Source organism: Prionailurus viverrinus, chromosome C1, assembly GCF_022837055.1.
Source record: "Prionailurus viverrinus isolate Anna chromosome C1, UM_Priviv_1.0, whole genome shotgun sequence".
Lineage (NCBI taxonomy): Eukaryota > Metazoa > Chordata > Mammalia > Carnivora > Felidae > Prionailurus > Prionailurus viverrinus.
The window spans coordinates 33,410,234-33,430,205 of NC_062568.1; the positions used below are offsets into that span (position 1 = coordinate 33,410,234).

General features: G+C 41.0%; 1 protein-coding gene across 5 annotated transcripts in view; it reads left to right on the plus strand.

The window, feature by feature from the left end:
- ANKRD44 (ankyrin repeat domain 44) overlaps positions 1–19,972 on the plus strand; it is a 327,806-nt gene that overhangs the window by 280,166 nt on the left and 27,668 nt on the right. For all 5 annotated transcript variants that reach the window (XM_047870045.1, XM_047870049.1, XM_047870050.1 and 2 more), the window contains exons 17-18: positions 5,372–5,443; positions 15,998–16,199. In XM_047870045.1, the coding sequence (XP_047726001.1) occupies positions 5,372–5,443; positions 15,998–16,199 (274 nt within the window). The remainder of the gene's footprint in view (positions 1–5,371; positions 5,444–15,997; positions 16,200–19,972) is intronic.

Genomic DNA, 19,972 nt, shown 5'->3' on the forward strand with positions numbered 1-19,972 from the left:
TCTGTCTTTAGATCTGAAATGAGTATTTTAAGCAGCATATAGGTGGGTCTTGCTTCTTTATCCACTATGTCACCCTGTGTTGTTTGATTGGAGCATTTAGTCCATCTACATTCAAAGTGGTTATTGATAGGTATGCATTTATTGCCATTTTGTTACTTGTTTTATGGTTGTTTTTGTAATTCTTCTCTGTGCCTTTATTCTCTTGCTTTTTTCTCTCACGGTTTACTGGATTTCTTTAGTGACATATTCGGATCCCTTTCTCTTTATTTTTTTGCGTATCTATTACTGGTTTTTGATTTGTGGTTTTTATATATAAAACCTTCTGCATATAGCATTCTATATTAGGTTGATGGTTGCTTAAGTTTGGACGCATTCTTTATTCCTCTTCCCAACCCCATGTTTTAGGTATATGGCATCATACTTTACATCCTTTTATTTTGTGAATCCCTGGACTTATTTTTATAAATATAGCTAATTTTACTGCTTTTGTGCTTTCCTACTTTTCTTCTATTTATGGTCTTTCCTTTCCATTGAAAAAGTCCCCTTTAACATTTCTTGCAGGGCCAGTTTAGTGGTGATGAATTTCTTTAAATTTTGTTTGTCTGGGAAATTATTTGTCCTTCTATTCTGAATGATAGCCTTGCTGGACAAATTCTTGGTTGTAGGTTTTTTTCAGCACTTTGAATATATCATGCCATTCCCTCTGGCCTACAAAGTTTCGACTGAAAAATCTGGTGATAGCCTAATGGGACTTCCCTTTTATGTAACTGTTTTCATTTCTCTTGTTGCTTTTAAAATTCTCTCTTTGTCACTGCTTTTTACTGTTTTTTTTTTAAGTTTTTAATTTTTTTTTTTATTTTTGAGAGACAGAGAGACAGAGTGAGAGAAGGGGAAGGGCAGAGAGAGAGAAAGACACAGAATCAGAAGCAAGCTTCAGGCTCTGAGCTGTCAGAACAGAGCCCAACATGGGGCTCGAACTCACAAACTGTGAAATCATAACCTGATGAAATCAGACGCTTAACTGACTGAGCTACCCAGGTGCCCCTTTACGGTTTTATGTGTTTTGCCATGGGCCTTCTTGGGTATATTTTGTTGGGGGAATCCCTGTGCCTCCTGCATCTAGATTTTTGTTTCTTCCCCCAGAATAGGGAAGTTTTCAGCTACTCTTTCTTCAGATAAATTTTCTTCCCCCCAGATAAATTTTCTTCTCCCTTTCCTGTCTTTTCTTCTGGGATCCATGTGATGTAAATGCTGTTATGCTTCATTCATCGTGTCACTGAATTCCCTAAGTCTGTTTTCATTTTTTATTATTTTTTCTCTCTCCTATTCATCTTGATTGCTTACCATCACTCTGTCCTCCAGGTCACTGATTCATTCTTCTGCTTCCTCTTGTCTAGTTTTTATTTCATCTAATGTATTTTTTATTTCAGTTATTAAGTTATTCATTCTTTTTTTATGTTTTATTTCTCTTTGTTGAGGGCCTTACTGAGGTCCTCCACTCTTTTCTCAAGTCCAGTGAGAATTTTTATAACTATTATTTTAAAGTCTCTATCAGGCATATTACTTATCTCCATTTCATTTAGCTCTCTTGCTCTGATTTGGTCCTGTTCCTTCCTTTAGGACATACTCTTCTATCTCCTCATTTTGTCTAGCTCTCTGTGTATGTTTCTATGTGTTAAAAAAAAGTCAGCTACATCTTCTGCTCTTGAAAGTAGTGGCCTTATGAAGAACAGGTCCTATAGTGCCCTGCAGTGCAATGTCCCCTGTTCACCAGAACCTAGTGCCTTGGGGTATCTCCTGGGTATGTTATACGCACCCAACTGTTGTGGTTGCGCCACTTTTGCCTTCTGTCCAGTCATCTCCAATGGCTCTATTTACCTGTTTGGGTCAGGATTTGGTCTTTGTGTTGTTAGTGGGTCAGTCTGGGGCTGCCTTGGGCTTGAGTTGAGTCAGAACAGGCATTTGTCAGATACAATAGCACCAAACTGCAGGGTACTTTCTCTTTTTCGTGCCCTGAGAAGCTACCTTTTGTTGGTGAGTAGGGCAGCCAAACCCGTTATCTGCTCCTGTCCCGTTGCTGGAGCCATAGTCAGACTGGTGTGGGTGGTTATCCTCCCCTTTCTCCAGGACAGGAGTCACTTTGGGGTGGTGCTTCCTCCTATCAGGAATCCTTGCACACTGCCAGGCTTGTGGCTCCACTTTGGATGGACTCTGGCCAAGGATGTATTCAAGGGGGCAAGTCCACAGAAGAATGCGGGGGCAGGGGCACTGTTAGAAAGTTAGGTGGAAACTGTTGGTGCAGTGTTGGTCAATGTGTCTAAACTAGGGGACAGGGAAGGGAAAACGGTACCTGCCAACTCTTTTGTTCTTGGAAAAGTCTCCTAAGACTCCCTGCCCCTCCAGTGCACGCTTTGATCTTCTTCCTATATACCCCAGGCATTTTTCAAACTGCTGTTTCTATGCTGTATCTCTGCTGGGCTGTTTCTTGTACTGTCTCTTTAAGGGCAGAGACGCAGTTTCTATCACTCTTCTGGCTTTCCCAGAACTGAGCACACTGATTTTTAAAGTTCCAGGCATCAGAGGGCACTGGGGTGGCTTGGTCGTTTGAGCATCTGACTCCTGATTTTGACTCAGGTCATGATCTCGCAATTTGTGAGATCAAGCCCCACTTCAGTCTGTGTGCTGACAACACAGAGCCTGCTTGGGATTCTCTCTCTCTCTGCCCCCTCCCTGCTCACATGCACATGCTCGCTCTCTCTCTCAAAATAAAAAAACATTAAAAACAATAATAAAGTTCCAGGTATTAAGCCCTACTGATTGTAAGAACTCACAAAATTAAGCCCCTCCAATTTTCAAAGCCAAATGTTATGGGAATTTGACTAACCTGTGTGAGTTCCCCATGCCTGGGGTGCTTGGTCTGAGGGTCTATTTCCCTCCCCTCTCTGTGCCCTAGGTGTCCCTCCTTAGAAAGTCACATGGGTCTATTTAGCTCCCAACCACATCTCTGCCCTTCCTACCCTCTTTGACGTGGCCTCTTGTCTACCTTTAGCTGGGGAGAGTCTGTTCTGCCAATCTTAGGGTCGTTTTCTGGGTTTTTTACATTGATGTGCATATTCTCTAGTTGTATTCATGGAATGAGGTGAGCTTTGAAATTTCCTATTCTGCCGTTTTCCCCAGAAGTCCCTGTAACACTTCAATTTATTTAACCCATCTCTATTGCTATCTGTTTTTCTAGTTTTTTCATATAAACAGTGTTTTGCTAAACTGTTCTTCACAGAGTCACTAATAGCCTTGTGTTGCCAAACCCAGTGGTCAATTCTCACAACTCATTTTATTTGACCTATCAGGACTTCTGGCATGGTTACTCACTCTCTTGTTGAAACTTTTTCTTCACTCAGTTTCCAGACCTCACACTTCCTCGTGTTCCTTCTAGTTCATCTGCTCAGTCTGTCACCCTGCTGGCTCCCCCCCATCTCTCCAACTCTCTCCTTATCTGTCATCTCTGTTTACTGTCTTTCTCATCTCATCCAGTCTCATGTCTTTAAATACCTGAACTCCACACCCATGTACCCAACAGCTGCTTTGTTAGCATGAACTTTTGCATGCTTTAAGAACATCTCAAACATAACATTTCTGTTATGAAACCAAACTTCTGTTCTTTCCCACTACATATATTCCACCAATGTCTTTTCCATCTTAGTTCATGGAACTGCCATCCTTCCATTTTAATAGGACAAAATCCTGGGGGTCATCTTTAACTTCTCTTTTTCTTTTACATTCCCATTCAGTCATCCCATCAGGAAATCCTGTTGATTCTACCTCCAAAAATATCCACAATCCAACTATTTCTCTCCATCACCACTGCTCTCCACTAGTTTAAGCCACTGTTATTTCTCTCTTGAACTATTGTCCCACTCTCTCTCTGTGCCCTCCCTAGAGTCTAAAAGTTAGAACATGTCATCACTCTGCTCAAAACATTCCAGTGAAATTCCATCTCAGAATGAAAAGTCAGAATTCTTACAACAACCCGGAAGGTTCTTGATGACACTCCCACCCCCACTGCCACTATCTCTCTGATTTCCTTTCCTGTCATTTTCACCCTTGGTCACTCTGCTCCAGCATCCTGGATATTCTTAAGCACACTTAACCCTGAGGGACTTGGCAGTTGCTGGTCCCTCTGAGTGGAACTCTTCTCCCCTAGATATCCACAAGGCTGTCTCATCACCCTTAAGACTTTGCTCAGCCAGTACCACATTCCCTGATCACCCTATTTAAGTTGCAAACTGATCTCCCCTCCAGCTCTCTGAACCCTCCCTCTCTGTTTGATTTATCTCCATAGCACATACCATTTTCTAATTAACTGCGTAACTTTTTTCTATTGTTATCCACCCTACCCCCTGCCCTGGGGAAGTGAATATTTTAATACATTATTAATTTTATTTTTGAATCTTCAGTGTCTAGGCACATTGGTAATCATTCATCAAATATTTGTTGAATAATTTTCTTTATAAATGCATCATTATGCACTTGTCTATTTATTGGGAATTAATTCCTTGCCCAGAAAGGTTTTAACAATTTGTTCCCACCATGAATCCCTGAGAATGTCTTTTTCCTGATTCCCTGGTCACACTATCCTTTCTGTTCCTTCAACTCACCATGTCCGTCTCCCCTTGACACATTTACATTCCCTCCTCCATGACTTCCTCCTTCAGAATACTCTCCTGCCACACCTTTACTTGGTTTAATTCTCCTTATTATTCAGGCCTTACTTTAATTGTCACCTCCTTAGAGAGGACTTCCCTGATCATCAGCTGTCAAGTAACTTCCCAGTCATTCCGTATCACATCACCCTATTTTATTTTCATTATAGCATATGTCATTACCAGATATTTATTTCTATATTTATTTGTTTGTCTATGTTTTCCCTCTCTAGAATGTAAGCTTCATGAGAACGGGAACTTTATACGTGTTTTCTAACACTTATCTCCGGTAAATGTGTGTTTGATAGTTGAACACCGGCTATTATAATTTTTCATTGTTACCATCTGCTGGGTGAAAAGAGGATTAAACATGAATTATTTTCCTGGATTCATGAGGCTGAGCATCTTTCAAGTATGAAAGCCTTTTTTCATTAGCAAATGCTAAGATGATCTAGAAGTTGAAATATTTAGAGTATCTGTGTTAGATATGCTACATCTGATTTCTTATTTGTTTCAGATATGCTGCACCAGGTTTCTTATATTGCTAAGTTGTGTGATTTTTTTACATTTCTGAAACCTCTTTTGCATTTATGTCAACGTTGGTATCCATAAAGGAGGATTCCTCCTGCAAAGTTCACTCATGTACTATTGTTTTCTTTTTGTCTCCACAGCTTTTGGAAAGAACCAACAATGGTTTTGAAGAATCAGATTCCGGTGCTACCAAGAGTCCGCTCCACTTAGCTGTAAGTGAGATGCTGTGAGTGGCTTCCACTGTTACAAAAAGAACCTAAGTGTTCTAGAACTAGGCTTCTCTTAAAATGAGAGCATAATAACACAATAATAACAAATAATGAAAACAGTACATGGGTAAAGGCACAGGCTGCAGAGAGAAAGACTGCCTCAAATTCCAGTCCCAGCTTCACTCACATGTGACTTCAGACACATTACTGGGCCTCAGTTTCCCCATCTGTAAAATGAAGGCAAAGGAAAAGAGATAATATTCATAAAGCCTCTACCACAGTATACTTAATAAATGATTGTTATACATTTTTTAAATCTTTAAAATTATTGCTATCTAGTAGTTACATTTTAAAACATTGAGGAAATTTGAAAACATTGTGGCTTAAAGATTTGATTATAGCCGACAATGCATGAGTATACAGCCTACCAAAAAATAAACCAAATACCCCAATTAAAAACGTGTGAGATATTTAAACACAAACATGAGAGCAAGGTAAGCACGTGTATTGTTGCAGCTCTGCTCTTTCTGCCTGGGCTTGAAGTCAGGGTCTCAGAGGAGGTATGAGCTCTGATTCTTGTACTGGCTAAGATCTGTGAGCAGGGAGGAAGAGTTATTCTGTCACCCATAAACCTTCCTCTCCACATCCCAACAATTGAAGGGAAATGCAGCAGCCCAGAGTGAGGATCCCCAGATTCTCCATAGGGATGACCGAGCCAGGAAACTCACCCACCACCCTACCATGGTCCTGCCAGCAGTTGATAATCAACAGCTATTCCTTAGGAGCCTCTCTCCAACCGGCAGCCACACCCAGCAATAGAGGCTCAGCTACAGAAGGTGTCACCACATTGTGAGCCCTCAGTCCATGGCCACAATGATGGTGGTTGGAAGCACCTGGAGGCTGAATGCTGAGAAGGTTGGGAAGGAGTTGGGTCTCTGAGTTTAACTGTTATGACATTCACTTAGTACCATCCATGTACAAGCACTTTCTCGATATCATTCTGATGAAAAATTGAGAGGGAGGTTTTGGAGAGCAAAGGGGAGTGGCTTTGTTGATGGGCATGCATAAGTAATCAGGCAAGGTGAGGGGATGAGACCATCCCATAAGGATTGGGATGAACTGATCACGCTGCACGGAGCCCCCGCTTCCTTGCTAGTCTCCCCACGTATCCACCAGCACATCTATTGATCCCACTCACCACCCTCTGCCACACCCACCAATACATCCACTGCACACACACACACACACACACATGTTTTGAGTCCTGAAATCAGACTAAAATATGCATCAATCTTTGTTCTGGAGGTGGACTTAGAGCAGAAAAGTTAGATGGACAGTGGGATATTTGTATGTATAAAACTTTATGCCATGTGGCTCTTAGTATACGTTGCCCTAAAGGCTGCTCCCTAGAATCTCTGCCCAACCACCTGGTGCACCTGGAGAAGTTACCCCAAAGCTGAGGGTTCACAGCAGAATTAGCTGACCCTAGAGAGGACTATCTGAGGTTATCTCAGATAGAATTCTCATGCCCTTTGTAAGTGGGGCTGGTTGCATTGCCACACCTGCCGGTAATCTGAGAAGAGACTTTCTTAGCTCTCCCAAATTCTGCCAGCTGTCATTCTCTTTTTCTCCCCCCAAAGAATTATTGTTGAGTGCTTACAGTGTGCCAGTTGCTCTGCTAAGGTCTGTGAGTTTCTGGGTCCTGTAAAGTCAGGGTGCTGTGTTATCCCTGGAGAGAACGGGGCATCTGGCAGCTCTGTACTTGGAGGGGCCTCGGAAGTACACTCAGAGAGGAGGTCCCAGCCACCAGTCTTCCCTTTAGCAATTCTCCTGGTCATGGTTTTCCCACCTGTAAATTCAAAGGAGTAAGTTAAGGACCCCCACACCCTTTCTAATTTGTAGATTTATTTAATTGTTTGTTGTATGATCTTGGCCAAGAACTGAACTTCCTGTGTCTCAATTTCCTCACCCATAATATGCGACAATAACAGGGGCGCCTGACTGGCTCATTCAGTTAAGCGTCCGACTTTGGCTCAGGTCATGATCTCATGGTCCGTGAGTTCGAGCCCCGTGTCGGGCTCTGTGCTGACAGCTCGGAGCCTGGAGCCTGTTTCAGATTCTGTGTTGCCCTCTCTCTCTGCCTCTCTCCTGCTCTCTCTCTCTCTCTCTCTCTCTCAAAAATAAACATTAAAATAATAAAGAATAAAATAAATAAGCAGACAATAGCAGTACCTCTGTTGTAAGGCCATTGTGGGGATGACATGTGTTAATGCGTTACAGTGGTTAGAACAGTGCCTGGCACATATGTGCTTTCAGCTAAGCTTCATCCTCACTAATGCTAACATATCATTATTTCATTTGACATACACTTACTGTGTGTATGCTAAGCACCTGTTCTGGGAGCTGGGGAGGTTGCAATAAACAAAGCCCAGCCTCTGTAGAGTTTCTAGTCTAGGAGAGAAATAGGCAAGTAAATATTTAACATGACACATGGTGTGAAGTGCTACCAATGGGATCAGTGAGACAACACTGAGGCGACAGGCGAGGCTCTACTTTGCATAGCATAGAATCTCACATTTGGACAAGAGACCTTAAGAGCTACCCATGTTGGTATCATGTGACAGAAGAGTGTTCTGGGCAGAAGTGCAGAGTCCTTGAGGTAAGAGCATGCTCAGCATAGTCCCAGAACAGCAGGGAGGCGACATGGCTGGAGCAGAGTAGAAAGGGAGTGGCGTAGGCGATGGTGTCCGACATGTCGTGGAGGAGGTGAGGAGTCAGGGGAGGGCCTTGTACTCCCCGGTAAGAACTTCAACTGTTACTCTGAGCAAGTTAGAAAACCATTTGGAGGGATTTGAAGAGACAGATGATGTGATACGATTTTTGTTTGAAAAGGATTATTTCAGCTTCTGTGTGGGGTATACATTGTAAGGGAAGAAAAACAGAAGCTAGACAACCAGGACGTAATGATGGTGATGATGTCTTTGACCAGGGTGATAGCAGTGGATTAATTCTGAAACTCTGTTATTCTTGCCTGCTAACACCTTTTTAAAAATTATTATATGCTTCAAGAACCCTATAAGTATGCCCATCACCCTCTCCAGGGGCCTCGGTGGCAATTAACTTGATAAAAACCCAAGGCACATTATTTCTTCTGGGGATGCATTCTAGCAATGAAATCACAGCAGATGCCCCCAAACCTTGACTGTCACAAGAAACCTGACCTGCCTTGAGTTACTATTTCCTGGCTGAATGACTCAAGTCTCCAGGGTTATCAACCCAGTGAATTTCATAAACATTTCATCCACTTGAAAAAATTAAATCAAGAAACAAGGCTATGCAAATGAAAGCCTCCAGCTGTCAAGATTTCCAGATGGACCCATTGTTTCGTGGATTCTGTTGAGATGCCAGATTCTTTCTCCTCATTGCCCTCAGTTCCTGTCTGAAAAGTTCAAAGAAATTAATCATGTTTAAGACATATTTAAAGTTACCTAATGTATTTTTTAATAAAGACATTTCATCAAACAAATTTAAAATGTTAGATTGCTACCTCTAGTGAAGACTTTAACTGAGTTATCTATTGAAAGCCAAAATATTACATGCTTTTTGAACCGACGTATTTGTTCTTTTATGTGATTCCTTCCTCATTTAGTTAATTCAGAAATTATTGGTGAAACTGCCTACTAAATACCTGGATTAGGATGGAAATAGAAAGAAAGAGGGCAATTTTCATCATGTACTGCTGACATGAGAAAGGTTTCCTTTCCTGCCTACTTGAGCCTCCTTAAAAGAGTTTAAAGCTTTATTATATACTTTTGTGTGTGTGTACTCCAAGAACCATATACCTGCCCAAAGACATAATCATGCATTTAACCATAAAACAGAATTCCATGTTACATGGTAGTTTGTTTCTCGGGTTAAACTCTAGCGTGTGGAAGTAAGTGAAAGTTCTTGTATAATCAAAGTCACTTTATTACTCCTTTTAAATTGCCGTTTAAGTTTAGTATACATAGTTTTATGTCTTCAGTTCTGTGGGGTAATGTTTTTGCATGCTAAAATTCAAAAGCTGCTAGCTAGACTAGGTGAAGAAATGAAAGGAATTTTATAGGTAAATCTGGCCTTTCAACCATTCCGTAAGAGAATTTGAAATGCCTGATACAGAACAAAGTATGGGTTGGGATTCTGAAGCTTTCCTAATTACCAACAGGGCCACTTCATCTTTTTTAAAAAATATTAAGCCTCTAAATTTAACACAGACTGATGGATTTATTTTTTGTTGTGAGGATTAAAGAAGAAAGCGTGGGGATAAGTTTAGCACCTAACCCAAGCGCCTTGCAGGGTGACTCTACTGTACTGAACAGCATCGATTCCTTCACACTGGCTTCCTTCCTACTACTTTTCTCTTTCCCCTATGTCTTCTCTTTATTAAATCGAAATACGTTAGCCATCATGTTTTGCAGATACGCCTACAATTTGTAAGTTGCCGATTCTATTTCCTAGGCTAAGTCATGTTGATGGAAATTAAAATGTTTACTGTCTTTGTCATAATAATAACTGGCACTGAAGGGACCAGCATTTGCAAATGACATCTAGGCCCTGCTGTTATCTACAGGGATTCATTTCCCTTTGGTGTGAAGTCAGGATTTCCACATAAGCTGAATCAGTTGCTACTATTACAGTTTAAAATGAGAAGTGTTATGCAAAATTTGTTTTCAAATAAGTCACAGGTAAGTCTAGAGTAAAATGAGATAGACTGATTTATACCCTGATGTAGATGTTGCTAGTACCACAGATTTTACAGGATAGGTCTTCCCAAGTTGGCTTAAAATCACCCGTGGCCTGAGTCGATAATGGCTGAGTTGAAACTGGGTTGTGGGTATATAAGAATTTATAAACTATCCTCTCTTTGTCTAAGTTTCAAACTTCCTATAATAAAGAAGTAAAAAAACATACACCTTTTGGCCTTGTTGCACCCTTTCCATAGGAGCTCATGAAAAGCCCACAGCTCAGGCTCTGGGGTCCAATTGGCCTGTCTTTGAATCTCAGCTCTCCCATGTAAGGCTGAGTGACCATGGAAAGGCTGGATTGTTACCTTCTGCCCTTCTGTGCCCCTGACAGTAAAATGGGGATAACAGTAGTATCCAAATCGGCAGTTGTTTGACAATTAAATGAGGTGCTACATGTCCAGCACGGCCTGACACACAGCAAGGGCTCAGTAGAAGTTAGCTATTGCTTCACAATTTAGATTAGACTAAACGGCTTACAATCCTATGCAGTTATGGTTTGCACAGCAAGCACAGATTACAAACATGGACATATAGGAAATTATTTCCCTGTCTCAAGAAAGGCAGTGTGTGTAGTAAAAGAACAACAGTCTAGAAGTTAGCCCCAGGGTGTGCCTTCTTGCCTCATAGTTCTGTGCAAGTCACTTTACCTCTGTGTTAAGCCTTCTAGAGAAGGGGTCAAGGTTTCTGATCCAATATTTGTTCTTCACCTCTTTGTGCTGTTACATGTAGAGACAAAAGTATTTTGTTTAAAAGCCAATTCAGTGGAATTACTGGGAAAAATTATAAGACATTGCTGAACAGCATAGATTTTAGTGGTCACAGCTCTGGGTTTCAAATTCTAGCTTTGTCACTTAATAGCTAAGTGACCTTGGATGAATTAATTTACATTGCTTGTTTTGTTTTTTCATCAATAAAAAGAATGTTTGCATAGGCAAATAGCTGCTATTCTAAAAATATATTCCTACCACTAATACCAATAAATGAAAATAACATCCATTAAATTAATTCATTTATTCATCAAATAATTGTGGAGTGTGTACTATGCACTAGGCATGATTTAGGATACAGCAGTGAGCAATACGCATGAAGTGCCTTCAATCACAGGTAATAAACCAATGGATAAGTAACAGACATCAAATGGTAATAAGTGCTATAAAGATAAAATAAAGCAGGATAAGTGGGATGGAGAATGTCCGGTAGTATGCTGAGGTGGAGGGTGGAGGGCTGTGTTTTGGCTCTGGAAAGCATCCAGGTAAGGTGATATTTGAAGGAGAAGTACCAGGAGAACCATGTGGCCCTCTGGAGGAAGAGCTTTCCAGATAGAGGAAATAGAAAGTACAGATGCAGGGGTGCCTGGCTGACTCAGTCAGAGGAGCATGCAACTCTTGATCTCCGGGTCGTGAGTTCAAGCCCCACGTTGTGTGAAGAGATTACTAGAGGAAAAAAAAAACTTAAAAAAAAAAAAAGTACAGGGGCACCTGGGTCTCTCAGTGGGTTGAGCGTCTGACTCTCGGTTTCAGCTCAAGTCATGATCTCACATTTTGTGGGTTCAAGCCCTGCATCAGGCCCCGCTACTGTCAGCCCAAAGCTTGCATGGGATCCTCTCTCTCCCTCTCTCTACCTGTCCCCCATTTATGGACGTGCTCTCTCTCTCTCTCTCTCAAAATAAATAAATAAACAAAAAATAATAAATACATGAATTTAAAAAAATTTTAAGAGTACAAATGCAATAGCCCAGAGGAGGAAATGCATGTATTTAACCATGGGGTAGGAGGTGGGGTTAGTGTGGTTGAACAGGGTGAGTGAGGAGGCATGCTGATGATCAGGGTAGAAGGAGCCCTAATCCTGGGGTGCCTGGGGTAGCTCAGTCGATTAAGTGTCAGACTTCAGCTTCAGCTCATGATCTCACCATTAGTGGGTTTGAGCCCCACATCGGGCTCTGTGCTGACAGCTCAGAGCCTGGAGCCTGCTTCGGATTCTATGTTTCCCTCTCTGTCTCTGCCCCTGCCCCACCTGTGTGCGTTCACATGCACATGTGCTCTCTCTCTCAAAAGTAAATATTTAAAAACAAAAAAGACTGGTTGTTACATAAAAAAAAAAGAAGAAGAAGAAGAAGGTGGACTAATCCTAAGGGGCCTGAATGGTCATGGAAAGTTTTGGATTTTATTATCAAGGAGGGAAGAAGCCATTGACTAGTTTTCATCAAGGAGTGATATGTCCAACTTGGGTTTTAAGAGATTTCATCCGGAGACCATGTCAAGAATAGATTGCAGTGGGGCAAAGATGGAAAGAAAGTGTTTGCCATAATCCTGGCCAAAGAGAATGGCCCTACGGTGAGAACTGGGTTAATTCTGGGTATAATTTTAGAGATGATCGTGGATTGAGAGTTGCCACATGACACCTGTTTGTGAATTAGAACAGAGGTGTAGGGGGTTGGGGATAGATGTTTTCCTGCCAGGTGCCTGAGAACCTGAGGACAACTCTGTGTGTTGAGCAAAAGGTGTCCCTTCCTCTCAGCAGACGCATCCCCGTTCCCGGGCATGGCAAAGCTGGGATCAGGAGGAAGAGGCTATCCTTCAACACACACTTGCGCCAGCGTCCCAGGGCCCTTGTATAGGGCTACAACCCTGGTCTTAAGAGGGAAGACAAAGATGACCCCAAAGTTTTGGGCCTGAGCAATTAGAAGTATAGAGTTGCCATTTGCTGCAATAGAGGAGCATGAGAGGCATATATTCAAGTGGAAAGATCAATAGGCAGTTGAATATATAAGTTTAGAAGTGAGGGGTGCCTGAGTGGCTCATTTGGCCTCTGATCTTGATTTAGGCTCAGGTCATGATCTCACGGTTCATAAGTTCAAACCCCGCGTGGGGCTCTGTGTCCATCGTGCAGAGCCTGCTTGGGATTCTCTCTTTCTCCCTCTCTACTTTTCTCCTACTCATGCTCTCTCTCTCTCTCTCTCTCTCTCACAAAAATGCATACATAAACTTAAAAAAACACAAGTTTGGAAGTAAAAGAAGTTAGAAATGGATGTAAATTTGAAATTCATTAGCATATGAATTATTATACTGCATATTATAGGTAAGATATGTTTAATACATAACATATAATAGCCACAATCATTCACAAAAGTAATATAAAGAAACAGTATTAAAACTTAAAAATTAAGTACTCTTAAATTCTGTGGGTCCTTTTATGTTGAGTTTTTGGTATTGTTGTTATGAACATATACTTAGGAAAACAACTCAAGTGACTTTTAAAAAGGTAAGATGACGTAAATCCATATGCTCCTAGCTTTACCTCCCTTTTCTAGAGGTAGCCAGCATTAACAGTTACTTTTTTTTTTTTTTTTTTTCAACGTTTATTTATTTTTGGGACAGAGAGAGACAGAGCATGAACGGGGGAGGGGCAGAGAGAGAGGGAGACACAGAATCAGAAACAGGCTCCAGGTTCTGAGCCATCAGCCCAGAGCCTGACGCGGGGCTCGAACTCACGGACCGTGAGATCGTGACCTGGCTGAAGTCGGACGCTTAACCTACTGCGCCACCCAGGCGCCCCATTTACAGTTACTTTTGTATTTTTCTAAGATTTTCTATGAATATAGAAATATACATAGACATAGATATGTGTATATTTGGATATGTTTGCTTTTTATATGAATGAGGTCATGTTATATGTGCTATCTGCAGCTTACAGTTTTTAAAAAAGTTTTTGATAGATTTTGTCAAGTCTCCTCAAATGTCATGCTATATATACTCCCAGCAACAGAGCATGGATTGCTTTTTTCACCAGGTCTTAACAAATACTGGACATAACCAAGCTTTTTTTTTTTTTTTTTGAGTTTATTTATTTTGAGAGAGAGAGAGAGAGAGAGAGAGAAAGCAAGGGAGGAGCAGAGAGAGAGAGGGAGAGAGCGAATTCCAAGCCGCCGCACTGTCAGCACAGAGCTAGCATGGGGCTTGATCTCACGGTTTGTGAGATTATAACCTGAGCCAAAATCAAGAGTCTGATGCTTAACCGACTGAGCCACCCAGGTGCCCCTGGACATGACCAAACTTAATCATTGTCAAGCTGGTAGTTGAAAAATAATACCTTAAAAAAATTATATATTTTCTCCATATATTCACTGGCCTTTCATATTTCTTTTTCTGGGAGCTGTCTTTTCATGCCCTTTGTACATTTTCCTAAGTTTTAAAATGGTTTGTAAGAGCGACGCCTGGGTGGCTCAGTTGGTTGAGCATGCGACGTCGGCTCAGGTCATGATCTCCCAGTTTGTGGGTTCGAGCCCCACGTCAGGCTCTGTGTTGACAGCTCACATCCTGGAGCCTGCTTCGGATTCTGTCTCATTCTATCTCTGCCCCTCCTCTGCTCATCTCTGTCTCTCAAAAATAAATAAATGCAAAAAAAAATTTTTTCATGGTTTGTAAGAGCTTTTTATGTATTAGAGATATTGATCTTTTGTCTGTGCTAAGCCTTTTTTCAAATTCATTGTGCCTTGAGCAATTGCTGCAGTGGGAAAACAAAAAGTGCTGCTGACATAAGAGGGGACTCTGGCTGCTGAAAACCCCTGGAGGCAGATTATTCCTGTATCTCCTTCTTTACTTCCTTGTCCCCCGTCTTTCCCCTTCCAATCCTTATCCCTCTTCTCTCTTTTATTTCCAATGTCCTCAGCCTTGTGTGTGCATATACAATTTTTTACCTTGTAGACTTAATGAAAATTATCCCTCAGTCTTTTAATTTTGTGTTTTAGTAATGTGAAGCTTCTTAACCTAACATGGCATAGGACCTCATAATAGGTCTGAACTTGGTGCTGGTACATGAAATACATTTCCATAATTGTGTCTGTGTTTTCATTATAATCAATGGGAGAAGTAAAGGAGAAAGGAGGAAGCATTGACTGGGTACAAGATAGGATGGGGAAGCCTGTGTGATTTTATTCTTTCTATCTTCCATGGGAGGTGACTTTTATTGCTCTCATTTTTATAAATGAGAAAACAAACCCTAAGTGAAATTCAGAAACTTGCCAAGGGTCCCCTGCTTAGAAATTAAAATGCCGGTGGGGTGCCTGGGTGACTGAGTCGGTTAAGCGTCCACCTTCAGCTCAGGTCATGATCTCACAGCTCAGGAGTTTGAGCCCCTCATCAGACTCTGCTGACAACTCAGAGCCTGGAGCTTGCTTCAGATTCTGTGTCTCCCTCTCTTTCTTCCCCTCCCCCCATCTTGCACTCTCTCTCTCTCTCTCTCTCTCTCTCTCTCTCTCTCTCAAAAATAAACATTAACAAAAAAGAAATTAAAATGTTGGACTGCAACAGGTCAGTATGCGTCTGTTGAATTACCAAGTCTGCATTGTTTTCAGTGATTTTTTTCCCCCCAGGTTTAACAGAAAAGTATCCTGAAAAAATATTCTAATTGTGTCATTATGTTTAGGACTGAATTGATAGAATTAATATATTAATTCATTCAGCTGCTTGTCTATATTATATTATTAGATTGATAGATATAAATATAAGAATACATTAATACATTTAGTACCTTTGGAACAAATTATTTGACAAACAAGAAAGAACATGAAGAAATTCATATGTACCAGTGAGGCTTGTGCATTATCATTTTTCAGTCTTTCTGGTTTGCCTGTTTCAATAATTATCCCAAGCATCTTTCAGATGTGCTCTTTGGAGGGGTCTCCAACTGTGACCTTGGAGGCTTAGCCCCTCATGTGGGTTGTTATGGGATTGGAAGTGAGTGAGCATTTGTGTCGTTGGTCTCTTCTTTGCAGGCCTACAACGGGCACCACCAAGCCTTGGAAGTCCTTCTGCAGTCGCTGGTGGACCTGGACATCAGGGATGAGAAAGGCCGCACCGCTCTGGACCTGGCTGCCTTTAAGGGACACACAGAATGCGTGGAAGCACTTATCAATCAGGGCGCATCCATCTTTGTGAAAGACAATGTAACCAAAAGAACCCCACTTCATGCCTCAGGTGGGTCTTGCCAACAGTCTGGTGACTGTAGTTTTACAGCCCACTTACAAGTCCAAGTAAAAGGATGGCAGCATCTTGCATCCCAACTTTTAAAGTATCAGTTTTCTTTCTACATCAAATATGCCTCCAGTCTTCCAAAACACTTTTGGTCTACTACCCACTTGGAGATGATTAGTGTTTTATGGCCAGGTAGGCTCTGGCCTTCTTCTTTTAGAGAACAGTTTTAGGTTCACAGCAAAATTGAGAGGAAGCTACAGAGATTGTCTATGCACTTCCTGTCTCCCCCCACATAGCCTTCCCCATTGTCAGTATCCCTTACCAGAGTCATACACTTATTACAGTTGATAAACCTACATTGACCCGTCATAATCATCCAAAGTCCATAGTTTACATTAGGGTCCACTCGTTATACATTCTATGAATTTGGACAAATGTATGATGGCATGCATCCAGCATTATAGTATCATATAAAGTATGATATTGTAAATACTGCCCTAAAAACCCTCTGCACTCTTTTTGGCCTTCTTAACTCAGAAGAGAGTTCAGAACCTTGGCCAATGGCTATCACAAAAATTTCTAAACAGGAGTCAAGGTGTAATGTGATCTTCAAATGAGTTACATAGACAAAATCACACAGCATTTTAAAGCATAAAATTAATGATATTTCTGGGCTGTTTCATAAAAGGTGTCATCAGACAGCATCAGTCTGCCAGTCTAAACGATGCTTCTTAGCTTCTGCTCTAATTCTTGATGCGTCAGGTAAAATAAATAAAGACTTTACATCAGGTAAAAATAAAGACTCTTAAAAAGTATATGCATATGTATAAAAAAGTAAGTAATTTTCCTTCTATTGGAGATTTTTCTCCAATATACATAAAATAAAACTCTGCCAAGACATTTCTGGCTACATACACAGATAGAAAGGTAATGTGGAAGAATCTCTAGCTCAGCTAAGACATAAATTCCTTTGAAGTCAGGAATTCAAGGATATCAGCCTTTGATCAGAATAGTAGATATTGTCTTTTTTTTAATTCATTTATTTATTTTGAGAGAGAGAGAGTCTACACATGTCCACATGCATGCACACATGAGCAAGCAGTGGGGGGACAGAGAGAGAGAGAAAGGGAGAGAGAGAATCCCAAGCAGGCTTCGCACTGTCAGCACAGAGACTGATGCGGGGCTTGACTTCACAAACCATGAGATCATGACCTGAGCCGAAATCAAGAGTTGGATGCTTAACCAACTGAGCTACCAGGCACCCCGATATTGTCTTATGAAGAGAAATAACTATCATACTCAGACCATGAAATAATGGGTGGATTCAAAAATAAGAGTAAAGACAGTTTTTCAAAAGACTTTATAATTCTTGTTATTTGGAAAAATGGTAGATCTTGTGGCACTGTTTCTATATATATCCTTGAATATCCAAACCACTGAAGAAAATCAATATGGAGATTGAAAAATCATAGTGTTACCTAATTACCTGGAAATGATTGATCCTGGAAGAATTTTTAGCCATGATGTCAGTAATGGATGGTATGGTTATAAATTATAAGTACTAATTTCCCATCACATTTAGTCTTTTTGGTATTTTGGTAATATTGTAAAGTGTCATTGCAAAGTTTGGTATTCTAGGCATTCTTGGTATTATTACAAAGTTCATATTTAGATCTCTTTTTTTTAGTTTAATTTTATATTTTTAAATTTATATCCAAGTTAGCATATAGTGCAACAATGATTTCAGGAGTAGATTCCTTAATGCCCCTTACCCATTTAGCCCATCCTCCCTCCTACAACCCCTCCAGTAACTCTCTGTTTGTTCTCCATATTTAAGAGTCTCTTCTGTTTTGTCCCCCTCCCTGTTTTTATATTATTTTTGCTTCCCTTCCCCTATGCTCATCTGTTTTGTATCTTAAAGCCCTCATATGAGTGAAGTCATATGATATTTGTCTTTCTCTGACTAATTTCGCTTAGCAGAATACCCTCTAGTTCCATCCACATAGTTGCAAATGGTAACTCTCCTTTTTAAAGATTAGTTGTCTATTATTCACGGCAAACATCATGCTTTTAGTTACCATGTACAGTACTTCCTGACAATTACAAAAGGCCTATTTTTGTTGTGGAAAATTGTCCTTGTTAACAGGTAAACAGTGAAGGATAATCATTGTCTCTCATTTGCCACTGTGATATAGGTTGTGGTCCAATGGAGCCCCCTCGTGGTCGAGACCACTCAATCCTTTTGGATTTCCCTCAGGTCATTCATTAAAAAGATACAGGCCGTCATTTGACTCTATTCTCCACAAAATGTCTGCTGTGCAGAAGCTTTTGCTTGTGCTTCCAGAATCTTTTCCAACTCATTTGAGAGGCCAATTGTTTTTTGTTTCAAATCCTGGGAGTACTGTGAGAGGCGGGAGCCAGGATGGATATTAGAGGTTTTGGCACAGATCGTTGCCTTGACAGTTGTGGCCTTTGAGCAGTATGAAAAATGGCTGTCACTCACAGCCAGGGAGAGGCTGAGCTAGTCTGGGACAAAGCTGGAGTTGGCAGGCACAACTGAAGGAGATGTTAGCATCTTTTTGCTAGAAGGCAACTGGGGAAAACATAGTGTATGGGAAGCCAGTAAGAATTCTGGTTTGGCAACACTTTCACACTAGAGGGGAATTATAATTACCTGAGGGCTATTAGCTAAGTTCAAAAGTACACCACCTACCCCCTGCCAAAAAAAAAAAAAAAAAGCACCACTGTAGAAATTGGTTTGTTCTCCAGCATACTGGGCGAGTGATGTGAACTTCAATAATTTTATTGTCTTTTTCTGTTTGGCCAAAAATCAGATGTCTTTGGAACTATTATGATTATGAGTATTTAATGAATAGCAAATTGATATAGAAAGAGGAATCCATCAAAATATACCTGTACCTTCATGAACCCATTGTCTATAGTGTGTAGCAATCATTTCTCTGCTGATCATTTCCTTTTAAGCATACATTAAATTCTTGCCTATTTTGCCGGTGGTAATAGGTTTAATGTAATTTTTAAAACAAAAAACAAAACAACAGCAACAGCAGTAGATTGCCTGTACATCCAGTCCCCAAAATTTCCTCCTGAGATACATAAATGGAACATTGCTGAATGAGCTGAATGCAGTGGTCTACAAAATGTGGGCATTATTCCTGTAGTTAATTTGTGTTGTGTCAATGAATGGAAGCTAATTCTAATATGCATTGTCCCTGAAAAATATGTCGTTAAGTTAGCATTCTCTCACGACTGGCATGCAATAAAAAGAACTGTAAAATGCAGCTCTTAGAAGAGCCTTTATCAACCTAACATAGCTGCATCTATTCCCTTCTCTCTCCACAGCCATAATGCGGTAAATGCAATGTGTCTTATAGTGGTCTCATTGTTCAGAGAAGAGAGGAGGTCATGTTTAGAATTTTAAACATATTTGTTCTCATCATAATCCCTCAGTGGAAACCCATGTCTTTTGTAAGGCTGTGGGTTCCACTCAACGACCTGGAGGAAAGTACCTTAGCCCAGTAGATTATCCTTCCAGGAGGCTTGCTTCCCAGCCCCAGGGGGGCACCACCACTCCCCAGAGTAGAATCTTGCCTGGTGCACACAGGGGTGAGATCTTGTTATTTGGTCCCAGCGGGTCAAGGCCCAGTGGACAGCCCACCTTTGGTCGGCTGGGCGAGAAGAAGAAGGGGCAAGGCGGTTGCTACAGTCACAGCTCAGCCAGGGAAGGAACTGAGGGGCCAAAGGGACAGGTAGGTGGC